Below are 13325 nucleotides of genomic sequence, written 5' to 3' on the forward strand. Positions count from 1 at the left end.
AATTTTCAGTAGGCCTGTTGGTAGAAGCACCTATGTAAAAGTTCTGGACATTGCAACAGCCTCATTAAAGGTGTCTTATACATGTAATTAATCAACTAATTATTTAGTATTGATTCCAATACAAGATGTATTCAATGCAACAGATCTCATGGCAACTTTTACCTACACAGAGCATAATCATTTGAACATAATCAAAGCACTTTATTTCAAGGAAGCTACAAACTTAAATTGAACACATGAGAAAAACTGATTTTAGTTTTTTCTTTCTTTTATTTTTCCCTCTGCCAGCTCATGTGTGCGCTGTAGCGTAATTTTTTGTTTAATTCTGAAAAATCCATAAGAAGGTTTTTCTACTTAAAGCTCTGGCAACCTTGTGCCTAGTGTAGGTCTTGTATAATTTTGGAGATGGTCCATATGTAAGGAATTATCACTAGTTTGCGTTTGTTCATGGGAGATTACTCTTGACGCCATTCAAATTTTGTATAATTATGTCCCTTTTCTTAGAGCCAAGAAAGATCAGTCAGAATATACGAGAAATGATTTTAAAAAAAATTCAAAAAAAGATTATCTAGTCCATAGCCAGACTAGAATATGAGAGACTAAGAAGTGGTTGTGTAAATTCTGAATGTATACTGCAAGCTAGCTACAAGCTCTAAAAGCCTTTAGCCTGCCGGCGGCAAGTGATTTTGCCTTTGTGGCCAGTGTAGACAAAGATCAGCCTGCACGTCCGTCAATGCATGCAGTATTCGCTATTCAGTCAGTTTATCATTGAACACCCCTTTGAGTAGTAAGTGGTTCTACCCAAATTAAATGACAGACCAGCCTTTTTTAGAAGTTTTGCAGGGTAAAGCTTAGACTGTCCGAGATTTCTTTCTATAAAAGACAAACATAATCCTGCCTGATAAGTGATTGTTTTTTATATCCAAACTAATCAAATCAGATGCCTTAATGTCCCAAATCAATAACAATTATTCTAGTCAGTGACATGAAGATAGTATAAACTGTCTTCTTATATTCCGTTATTTGTCTCCTGATTGAACTTCACAGCTAATTTATTAGTAATATCTTCACATTCCCTTTCTAAACAAGAGCGCCGCCAAGCGGGGCAATATACGCCCGAAGGGTTACATCAGAGGATGGGAGCAAAATTTAAAACACTTGACTGTTGAAGCCCAAAGGACAGGAACAACAAAAAAGAAGAAATTCCAAAAAAAAAAAATTCTAAGTCCACAAAAAAAATTCTTACCAGTTAAAGTTATGTCAAAATACATCTAAAAATTGGATGAACCATCCATGTTGTGCCACAGAAAAGTGGTCTCGGTTTTTCCCTACGGCCAATAGTAAAAAAGTTTCAAAATAAGCTATTTATAGTAACAAAAAAGGGAAGTAATTCAAAAACAAAAATTATTGTAAGAGAACAAAAAAGGATCTGCAAAATAAAAACGACCACTGCAATGCAGTGCAATATACACAAAGCAAAGTCATATATGGCCTTTGACCCCTAAGTGTGACCTTGACCTTGAAGCGAGTCAACCAAAACATGCGCTCTGCACGTCGCCTCAGTGTGGTGAACATTTGTGCCAAGTTTCTTTGAAATCATTCAAGCAGTTCAAAAGTTACAGAGTGGACACGAAACACACTCATATGACCTTTCACTCCTAAGTGTGACCTTGACCTTAAAGCTAGGTATCCGAAACAAGTGCTCTGCACGTCGTCTCAGTGTGGTGAACATTTGTGCCAAGTTTCTTTGAAATCCTTCAAGAGTTACAGAGCGGACACGAAACGCACTCATGACCTTTGACCCCTAAGTGTGACCTTGACCTTGAAATGACACAACCAAAACATGGGCTCTGCACATCGTCTTGGTGTAGTGAACATTTGTGTCAAGTTTCTTTGAAATCCTTCAAGGGGTTCAAGAGTTACAGAGCGGACACGAAACAGACGGACGGATGGACAGATAGACACCGTGACCATAACATAATACGTCCCTTCAGGCGTATAATAATTAATTTTAGGTTCCAATCTTTGTGTTGACTAATTTAAATGATTTTAAAACTGTCAAGGCCTGAAAACTCAGTACATATTAATTTTAATGGCATATGAATTTTATTTCATGCCCATTAATGTTTTAGCCTGAAAATCTGAAAGGATATAATTTAATGGCAATTAAGTTTCATTTATTGCCTATTATTCCTCTACATGATATTTTAAAGCCGTTAAAATCTTAACAGACCTGTATTAATGGCAATTACTTAATCAGTTAAATACCTGGCCATTAATAAATATTGTTTTAGCAGCTGGCTTTGATACCATGTCATTTTTTAATGGCAAGTTCACAGCCCTTACTTGAGTTTTAACAACCATTTGCCCTGGATTAATTTTAGTAAGCATATTCTGTTTACTCATTTTCAGAACTTTTTCAAAGATACCATTAAATTATAATGGCAATTAAATCTGAAAAACCACTGCTCTGATGGAGCAAATGTGGCAAGCAGTAGAACATTCAAAGTGCTTATGACAACAGAATAAGAAAAGGCTAGAATAAAATTAGGGCCAATTCATCTTTTCAAAAAAAATAGTTTGATTACATTCATGTAAGACAAACAGAAATTCTTTTTAATGGGTTTATAGATTTATGGCCATGCAATAAAATTAAATATAAAGGTTTTACATGGAAATGGTTTATCTAGACTGCTTTTATTTTCTTTACTTCCAACTATTTAATGGCACGGAATGACATAAAACTAAGAACTATCCAGGAAAATAGTTCTTTGATCCAATTTTATGACCAAAGATTGGAAAAGTTCAGGAAATTATAGATACACTGGGATATAATAGCAAATTATACTGAGTGCACAAACTGTCTGATATTGTGATTAATCAATAATTTTGGGAGTTCTTTGGGGACTAATTTTCCAGAATTTTGCAGTCCTTGAAATTCAATCATAATGAACATAAAATTCCCATTTATTTTGTCTTCAGAAGTTGAAATCCATTGATTCATAGGGTCTGAACAAAGACTATACTGTGCCATGTTGACTCTTCAACTTGAAGTATACTGTGGTGGGTGGGGGATAGTCATGTCATGATTTTACTACAGTACAGTTTCTTTCCTGAGACAGTACAGTTTCTTTCCTGAGAAGCAAGCACAAATTATAATTGGGTAAATGACTGTAATTCAGTATTTTCTGTCACACACCTCACAAATTATAACTCGGTTTGATTCAAGTTGTCTCCATAATTAAATATTCTGCATTTAAAGAGGAAAGTTTATCTGCAAGTACATTAAAAGCCATTTATTGCTAAATCAGCAAATAATCAGAAGCAATTTGCAATGATAATGGTGAACCTTTTATTCACTGATCACAATGGTCATCTTATAGGACACAAGGGAAGACAGAAAGAATAAAGTTTCATTCCTGCTCTTCAACAAACAGAAACAACCTTTGTCCCTCATGTCTCATACAAACAATGTCAACTAAGAATATTAAGGTATTTCTGACTAATGTCTTTCAAAGACAATGTAGACAATGGTTTTACATTAGGACATTAAGGAGAAAAACTATATGGCACAAAAATGTCAACATGCAAGAACATTGAAGTCTTTCATGCTAATGTCTTGCAGAGAAAATATGTCAACTTTATATGCATTTGAGGCTTTTTGCTTAATGTCAGGTATAGACAATGTAAACATAATAAACTTTGTCCCTTATGTCTCATATATACAACATTGACTAAGAAAATTAAAGGGTCTTGCAGAGACAATGTCAACTTTATGTACATTACAGATATTTTCCCTGATGTCAGGCACAGAAAATGTCAACAATAGAAACATGTAAGGCTTCCTTCCTGAAGTGCATTAAAGGCTTTCCCCATATTGTCAGGAATAGACATTGTCAACTGTAAGTGCATTAAAGGCTTTCCCCATATTGTCAGGAATAGACATTGTCAACTGTAAGTGCATTAAAGCCTTTTCCCCACATTGTCAGGAATAGACATTATAAACTTTTAGTGCATTAAAGGCTTTCCCCGTATTGTCAGGAATAGACATTGTCAACTGTAAGTGCATTAAAGGCTTTCCCCGTATTGTCAGGAATAGACATTGTCAACTGTAAGTGCATTAAAGGCTTTCCCCGTATTGTCAGGAATAGACATTGTCAACTGTAAGTGCATTAAAGGCTTTCCCCGTATTGTCAGGGACAGACATTGTCAGCTGTAAGTGCATTAAAGGCTTTCCCCGTATTGTCAGGAATAGACATTGTCAGCTGTAAGTGCATTAAAGGCTTTCCTCGTATTGTCAGGAACAAACAATGTCAACTGTTAGTGCATTAAAGGCTTTCCCCGTATTGTCAGGAATAGACATTGTCAACTGTAAGTGCATTAAAGGCTTTCCCCGTATTGTCAGGAATAGACATTGTCAAATGTAAGTGCATTAAAGGCTTTCCCCGTATTGTCAGGAATAGACATTGTCAACTGTAAGTGCATTAAAGGCTTTCCCCTATTGTCAGGAATAGACATTGTCAACTGTAAGTGCATTAAAGGCTTTCCCTGTATTGTCAGGAACAGACAATGTCAACTGTAAGTGCATTAAAGGCTTTCCTCGTATTGTCAGGGACAGACATTGTCAACTGTAAGTGTTTTAAAGGCTTTCCCCTTATTGTCAGGGATAGACATTGTCAACTGTAAGTGCATTAAAGGCTTTCCCCGTATTGTCAGGCACAGACAATGTCAACTTAAGTTCATTAAAGGCTTTTTCCTTAATGTCAGGCACAGACAATGTCAACTTAAGTGCATTAAAAGTTTTTCCTTAATGTCAGGCACAGACAATGTCAACTTAAGTTCATTTAAGGCTTTTTCCTTAATGTCAGGCACAGACAATGTCAACTTAAGTGCATTACAGTCGACATTGTATTAAGAGACCACCCAAGGGACTGCTAAGAAGTGGTCTCTTAATGGAATGGTCTCTGGAATGAATTTCAGTCAGATGAAAAGGAAAGTTAATTTTAACTGTTAATGTAACTGTATTTATTATGAACATACATTTATGGTTTCAAAATCTGTTTTAACATCGTGAACACTTTTCCAAGTCCACAAACCGTGAAATTTATGGCTAGATTGTTTGTCAGTTCGACTGTTATAAAAAGTTACTTGCATTCAGTCACGCGCAAAACGTACTTGCTAATTACACAGATGAAGAAATGCCCGGTAGAATTTTGGTACCCGGTCGCTTAATAGATACTTTTGTCAAATATTTTACCTGTCGGGGGCTACATTAATGTGGTCGCTAGTCGTTTAATAAAAAACTCGTTTAATGGAATGAATTTATATACTGTAAACATTCGGGAGGGATTTTGATTGGCTGTTTAATACAAAAATCGCTTAATAGAGGTGGTCGCAAGTACGATGTCGACTGTAAAAGTTTTTTCCTTAATGTCAGGCACAGGCAAAGTCAACTTAAGTGCATTAAAGGCTTTTTCCTTAATGTCAGGCACAGACAATGTCAAGTTAAGTACATTAAAGACTTTTTCCCTATGTTGGACACAGACAATGTCAACAATTAGAACATTACAAAGGCAGGTCAAAAGAAGGGGAAGCCACCCCTGCATCAACGGCTTTCTGCCTGGTGTGGACACAGGTAATTCTAACAAAAGGAACACAAAATGCTATCTCACTATTGTTTTGAAACTGAAAACTAAGAAAATTTAAGATTTTCTTCTAAATGAATGGCATACACAATGTCAAATATATATGCATTAAAGGCTTTCTCCATTATGTCAAGCACAGACAATGTCAACAACCGGAACGCATAAGGCTTTCTCCCCTAATTGTGTCAACGAAAGGAACAGTCTCCGTAATGTCATGTACAGACAATGTCGACAACAGGAACATATGGTTTCTACCTGTTACAATAGCTGCTTTAGAGAATGTTGACAATAGGCATTTAATAGTTTTCTTCCTTATGTCAGACACAGAGAAAGTCAACAACTGGATTTTATTGTGTTATTTCCTTATGTCTGGCAGACAGGACCTTGACAATAGGAAAATAATGGCTTTCTACCTTATGTCTGGCACTTGGAGAAGATGACAACTGGAATTTAATGGTTTTCTTCCTCATGTCTGGCACAGAGTATGTCATCAATAGGGATTTAAATGCTTTCTTCGTATGTCTGGCACAAAGAATGTTACTTAACAAAAAACGAAACACTGTTTCTGCTTGATCAAACAATTCATAGGCAGATACACATTTTTTGTTGTTGTTTTTTCCGACTCCTTACAAATGGAAGGCATTCCAGACTGGTTTCCCATAAAAACTAATTTGGAAGAAGAAATACTTACAAAATTTTATAAGCAAGATTATAGGATACTTGCCAAATTGATTAATCTATAATACCATTCCACTTTAACTTGACTTTATATTCCTTTATTATATTTTAATGATTTCTGTTAAGTCAAAATGAGTAATTCTGGTCAGTTCAGGTCATTTGCACTCCTCTATTATGTATATAATGATTTCTGTGAAGTGAAAATGTTTAATTACTGGTCAGTTCAGGACTTTGACCGGTAGCTGACATTTTAGGCTAAAGAGATTCTCATCTTGCCTTACAAACAACACAACAGTTCAGTAACATTATGTATTGACTAGGAAAACAATATATTTACATGTATGTATTACAAAATCATTGTACAGACGTGACAAACTTGACAAGATTCGCTGTCACCAGCTTCATTGATGATTCAGACTGTCACAATATAGGCCCATCACTGCAAATTACTTTGAAAATACTCTCCTGAGTAAGCAGATTTAAACTGCCATTTTTTTTTTAATTCTAAGTAATTCAAGGGCACTAACTCCACAGCAATACACACTGCCTTACTGGTTATGGAACTTGACAAAGATTATATTTAAATAAACATTTTAAGCTTGGATAACATTTAAGTTATTAAGCAGACACTGTCAACTTTCCAACTTTAACCCTTACCCTGCTAAATTTATATAATGAACTTGTCCATCTTTTAATTTGGACAGTACCTTTAACCATTAACTGTTAAAAGGGGTGATTACCAAAAATATACTGACTGAATGGCTAACAATGCAGATCTTGATCAGACTGCATGAATGTACTGGCTGATCATGATCTACACTGGTCGCAAAGGCAGAATCAATCGTGTCCAGCATGATAAGGGTTGAAGTATTTCACGGGTCATAACTCAAGAGTGACAGGGACCATCAAACAGTTATTGAAATTGCTCAAAATACTGTGCCCATAAATATTGTAACCATTAAATTTGATAAGAACTACTCAAGTTTAAATGGATATAGCAGACACTGTCATTTTTTTTGCAATTTTAAGTAATTCAAGGACCATTACTACAGAAAGGCTTTGGAGGATCCAGCTGGTAATCAAACATGGCCCAGATATTCTGCCCATAAACATTGTGACTAAGTTTGGTGAACACTGGATAAGGAACTGCTCAAGTTAGAGAGCCAACAACTTTAGTGGAATGCTGTTCGCCAACGTCTGCCTTCTACCACAGGTGTTCCAATAATACCTCCCAATTCACAGGTGTATAAAAATGATGTCCCCTGTGGAAGCCCTAAACTTGATTTCAACTTAAAATCATTTCAACATAACTGATACAGGTTCATTCACCTATTTGGAGAAGTTTAAAACACCTTTGGCATGTGGGTGGAAGGGGGAGACAAAATTGTAATACGTTGCTGCCCCATTTAAGAACTATGTTACAAAAGAACTTCTGAAACACTAATTCCTACAGCTCAGATGACATGTTGACTAGAAATCTATATCCTTCCATCACTCTGATTACAATCTAACTAAGTGTTTGCAATGGACTAATTTAGTTGTTTATTTCCTTTTTTTTACAACATTGTCAAGGTCTCTCTATTATGTCTTAAAATGGAATTCCACACAAAAACAGCCACAATACCTTAAGTTTTGTCCATCCAAATATATATCTCTCTTTCTTCATATTAGATTAAACTTGAAAAAAAAATATCTAAATTTCTTGTATGGCAGTTAAATTATACCATTACAACTTCTCCCCTGGGCACTCTGTAATATATGGGTGGATTAACATATTTTACACACAAAAAAAAAACTTATTGTTCATACATACTTTTTCAGTACCACAGTAAGCAAGTAACTGACAGCTTCCCCACAATAGTAATCATCTCCCCACTACAGGTTTGACTTACAAAGTCTGTTGAGATCAAATAGTCTGTAATAATGTCAGTTCTAAGGGCAGGTATACTGTGACCCCATACAAAGGTCATCTACTTTCAGCATGAAATCCTTTGAACAAGTTTGAACATAATGGTCAAAATATTCTGCAGTAACTGTTTCCAGTCTCAAGGTCACTTTGACCTCGACCTCTGACTATGACCCCCACATGTAAAAGTGTCATGATTCTATTTACAAAGGTATATATCCTGGCTGTAGGAAACATTCTCCTGTTAATGATCATGAATATGACTTTGATCTCAGTGCACAGAGTGAAATAAGTTCTTCAACTTTTTCTACTGCCAGAACAATATCTCCTACTACACCATAAGACTTTAAAGAAACTGAGCCCTTTTCACTTTTTTCAACACTGACCAAATGCAGGAGTTATTCTAAAGAAAAAGAGCTCCATCACATGTTCTTTAAACAATTTCTGTTAATTCCAATAAATTAAATACTGATTTTGTTAAACGTCAAATGGTTATTTTACCATCAATAATATAATAATTAATAGCTTTACATCAATAAACAAACAAGAAGAAAAAAAACACTCTTACCTTGATTTCTTTGAAGGAGAGTGTGGCGCTATGCATGCATGAGCATAGCTCTATTTTCCTTTTCATTTTATGCATCAAAGTATCCTTGAAAAATTCACTGTCACATAAGCATTTTATGCATCAAATATCCTTGAAAAATTCACTGTCACATAAGCATTTTATGCATCAATCATATTAATTTTATCCTTGAAAAATTCACTGTCACATAACCATTTTATGCATCAATTATATTAATTTTATCCTTGAAAAATTCACAGTCACATGAAAATCACTATCACATAATCATTGTATGCATTAAATATCCTTCAAAAATTCACACTCACATAATTATTTTATGCATCAATCATATTTTTATCCTTGAAAAAATCACTGTCACACAATTACCCACTTTACATAATCAAATGAAAATCACTGTAACTTGATTATTTTTTCTTTCAATATCTTCACGAAGACTTGAAGTGTCACATTTAATAATTCTTAGACAAACTTTGAGCACAAGTTTACCATTTTCCAATTGCACAAATGCATGGATGATCATTAATTCTTCCTTATTACCAAACATGAATTGTCTCTATCTCAATGTACATCATATTGTTTTTTTCATTGTGTTCTTAGTCACACACTGCAACACTTTATTGCATGCTTTATAGATAATACTGGTTTACTTTTAGAAATTCCGCTTTTCCACCTCTAATATTCTTCAGAAAACATGCCTGGCGCTTCTGGGAAACAGGCTGTCATTTCTAATGTTTTGTGAGCTATTATGTATCTATTTTTTTGTTCAATGCAAAATATTTACACTCGGCTATGTATTTATTGGCACACTTATACCAAGGATAACCCTACCAAGGACAACCCTATCTACGAAACTGCATGCATGATCTGACTAATCATTCACAAAAAAAACATGAACAAGAGGCCCAAATGGGACAAAGTTGCTCACCTGACAAGGACCTTTACCTTTTAACTTTGTAAGTTTTTATATAAGACAATTTCAAACTTGCAGAGGTACTTATTCATTTCCCCATTGTGTATCAAACATAATATCATAATAAATAATCACTATCTATTTGTTGGTTCAAAGGAAGAAATTGTTTAAAGGTTTTTCTATTTTTAGCATGGCAGGGGTCACACAAACCTGAAGAAGATCCATGCCAGTATAATGCTACAGACAAAGTAAGGTATAATTCTAATGTAAAAATTTTCATACAGGATGACGGAATAATCTGTGTCCAGATCTTAAGTTTTGTTAACAGGAGATGTTACTTCTGAGGCTATTAAAATTTTGTATAATTATGTCCCTTTTATTCTCAAAACATAGTTAATCTGAGAGCTAAGAGGAAATTTGCCAGGATAGTAAAAGCATAAAAGTAGAAAATTAGAAAAAACATATAAACAAAAACAAAAAACATAAAAAAGATTATTTAGTTGATAGCCAGACTAGATGATGGATGTCAGATCATCCCCCTGTACTAACAGTTTACCCTGAATATAACAAATTGTGTTATTCTACAAAAAAATCTGTCAAAATCTGCAACCAAAATATCAAAATAATATTTCAGTTAAAGCTGATATTAATTTTTTCTGAAGGTAAAGATCAAAACTGAATTAACATGACTATTCAATTTTTATTGGATTCAAAGACATGTGTATCTTCAATAAACTAAAATCAGGAACTATTTTTTCAGACTTGTTTCCTGTTCTATTGTAGGTTGTAAAGATCAGTAATTCATTATGATTTTGTGATCCTCATCATACTTTGTTGTTATTAAAACAGAAAGGAATGATATTAAGGTGGGGTTTTTTTGTCCAGAGCTCATGCAAAATGCGTGACCGAATATGACTGATATATTAAGAACAAATTGCTAGCACAACTAATGGATATGCCAGTCATCATTCTATAATTCATTTTGCAGGAACTTCATTTCAAGTTATTTCATAAATGAATTCTAAATGCAAGCAGAGATAATGTAACAAATCTTGTAGTGTAACAAATGTTGTCACTAACTTCCTGTAACGGTTTCTATACATCATATTGAGCATGATTTTATTTTCCCTATATACTGACTATAGCAGCTGTAAAATATTCTTTTAGATTTTCTCCAAGATTATAGGCACATAATTATATGCATTTCTATTGTCTAAATAAACTGAATATTTGACAGTGTAAATGTACTGGTAATGGCTTTACTCCAGCAAGAAAAGTCTATTAAACAGCCTTCATAGAGAAAGTCAATTGAGTTGGGTTTTATGGTGAATCGACACAAAATGGTCATATATCACCGAGAACTACTTTTTTCATAGAGGAAGTCAATTATGTAACAACCTTCATAAAGAAGGTCAATTATGTTACAGCCTTCCTAGAGGAAGTAAATTATGCAACAGTCTTCATAGTGGGAATCAATTATGTAACAGCCTTCATACAGGAAGTAAATTATGTAACAGTCTTCATAGTGGAAGTCAATATTGTAACAGCCTTCATACAGGAAGTCAATATTGTAACAGCTTTCATAGAGGAAGTCAATATTGTAACAGCCTTCATAGAGGAAGTCAATATTGTAACAGCCTTCATAGAGGAAGTCAATATTGTAACAGCCTTCATAGTGGAAGTCAATTATGTAACAGCCTTCATAGAGGAAGTCAATTATGTAACAGCCTTTATAGAGGAAGTCAATATTGTAACAGCCTTCATCGAGGAAGTCAATATTGTAACAGCCTTCATAGTGTAAGTCAATATTGTAACAGCCTTCATAGAGGAAGTCAATTATGTAACAGTCTTCATAGTGGAAGTCAATATTGTAACAGCCTTCATAGAAGAAGTCAATATTGTAACAACTTTCATAGAGGAAGTCAATATTGTAACAGCCTTCATAGTGGAAGTCAATATTGTAACAGCCTTCATACAGGAAGTCAGTTATGTAACAGTCTTCATAGTGAATTATGTAACAGCCTTTATAGAGGAAGTAAATTGTATAATAGCCTTTACAGTGGAAGTTAATTCTGCAATTGCTTTTATACATGAAGTCAATTGTGTAACTGCCTTCACAGAGGAAGTCATTGAAATAACAGCCTTCATAGAGGATGTATATTGTGTAACAACCCTTACAGAGGAAGTCAATTACGTAACACCGTTCACAGAGGAAGTCAATTATGTAACGGCCTTCACAGAGGAAGTCAATTAAGAAATGAAATGATTTTTTTCGGTGTTCATGCGAAATGAACGACAGAATAGTATTGGCAAATCAATGTATCGCTCTAGCGATTCATGTTTAATTTGCCGATCCTATTCTTTTATTCATTTTGCATGAACACTGAAAAAAATACTTTCATTTCTTATATTTACATTATATTTCCTTTCCATTTGTAAACTATACAATATTATGAACTGCATATAATTTGTAGCATTTAGCATTAAAAAAACAGCTTCCCGGCCATTTTGTTCGCCAGACGGAACAACTGCGACGTCATCTAAGGAATGTTCTCCCTGACTATACGCGGACGTTGTCAAAACAGCGGTTGATTATCACTAAGCAGCGATGACGTAACTTTCGCGCCTTTCCTTTTGCTGTTCATACGAAATGAACGTCAAAAGTTTCAATGGAAAAGAATAGGGCGAATGTAAATATTTGTGTAACAGCCTTCTTAGAGGAAGTCATTTATGTAACAGCCTTTATAGAGGATGTATATTGTGTAACAACCCTTACAGAGGTCAATTATGTAACAGCCTTCACAGAGAAAGTCAATTATGTAACAGCCTTTACAGAGAAAGTCATTTATGTAACAGCCTTCACTGAGGAAGTCTTTTATGTAAACAGCCTTCACAGAGCAAGTCAATTATTTAACAGCCTTCACAGAGAAAGTCATTTATGTAACAGCCTTCACAGAGAAAGTCATTTATGTAACAGCCTTCACAGAGAAAGTCATTTATGTAACAGCCTTCACAGAGAAAGTCAATTATGCAACAGCCTTCATTGAGGAAGTCCTTTATGTAAACAGCCTTCATGGAGAAAGTCATTTATGTAACAGCCTTCACAGAGAAAGTCATTTATGTAACAGCCTTCACTGAGGAAGTCCTTTATGTAAACAGCCTTCATAGAGAAAGTCAATTATGTAACAGCCTTCACAGAGAAGGTCATTTATGTAACAGCCTTCACTGAGGAAGTCATTTATGTAAACAGCCTTCATAGAGAAAGTCAATTATGTAACAGCCTTCACAGAGAAAGTCAATTATGTGACAGCCTTCACAGAGAAAGTCATTTATGTAACAGCCTTCACTGAGGAAGTCATTTATGTAAACAGCCTTTACAGAGAAAGTCAATTATGTAACAGCCTTCACTGAGGAAGTCATTTATGTAACAGCCTTCACAGAGAAAGTCATTTATGTAACAGCCTTAACTGAGGAAGTTCTTTATGTAAACAGCCTTCATAGAGAAAGTCAATTATGTAACAGCCTTCACAGAGAAAGTCATTTATGTAACAGCCTTCACTGAGGAAGACATTTATGTAAACAGCCTTCATAGAGAAAGTC

At 34.7% G+C, this 13325-nt stretch overlaps 1 protein-coding gene across 16 annotated transcripts in view; it reads right to left on the reverse strand.

Moving 5' to 3' along the window:
• Positions 1-13325, reverse strand: part of LOC123532297 (5'-AMP-activated protein kinase subunit gamma-1-like) — a 416776-nt gene that overhangs the window by 180793 nt on the left and 222658 nt on the right. The window contains exon 1 of one of the 16 annotated variants that reach the window (XM_053517873.1): positions 8798-9471. The exons of 14 other annotated variants lie outside the window; for them this stretch is intronic. In XM_053517873.1, the coding sequence (XP_053373848.1) occupies positions 8798-8872 (75 nt within the window). In that variant the 5' untranslated portion in view covers positions 8873-9471. Of the gene's footprint in view, positions 1-8797; positions 9472-13325 lie in introns of those variants that run through there. One more of the 16 variants, XM_053517869.1, reaches the window with a different exon arrangement.

This window comes from Mercenaria mercenaria, chromosome 11 (genome assembly GCF_021730395.1).
Source record: "Mercenaria mercenaria strain notata chromosome 11, MADL_Memer_1, whole genome shotgun sequence".
Taxonomy (NCBI): Eukaryota; Metazoa; Mollusca; class Bivalvia; order Venerida; family Veneridae; genus Mercenaria; species Mercenaria mercenaria.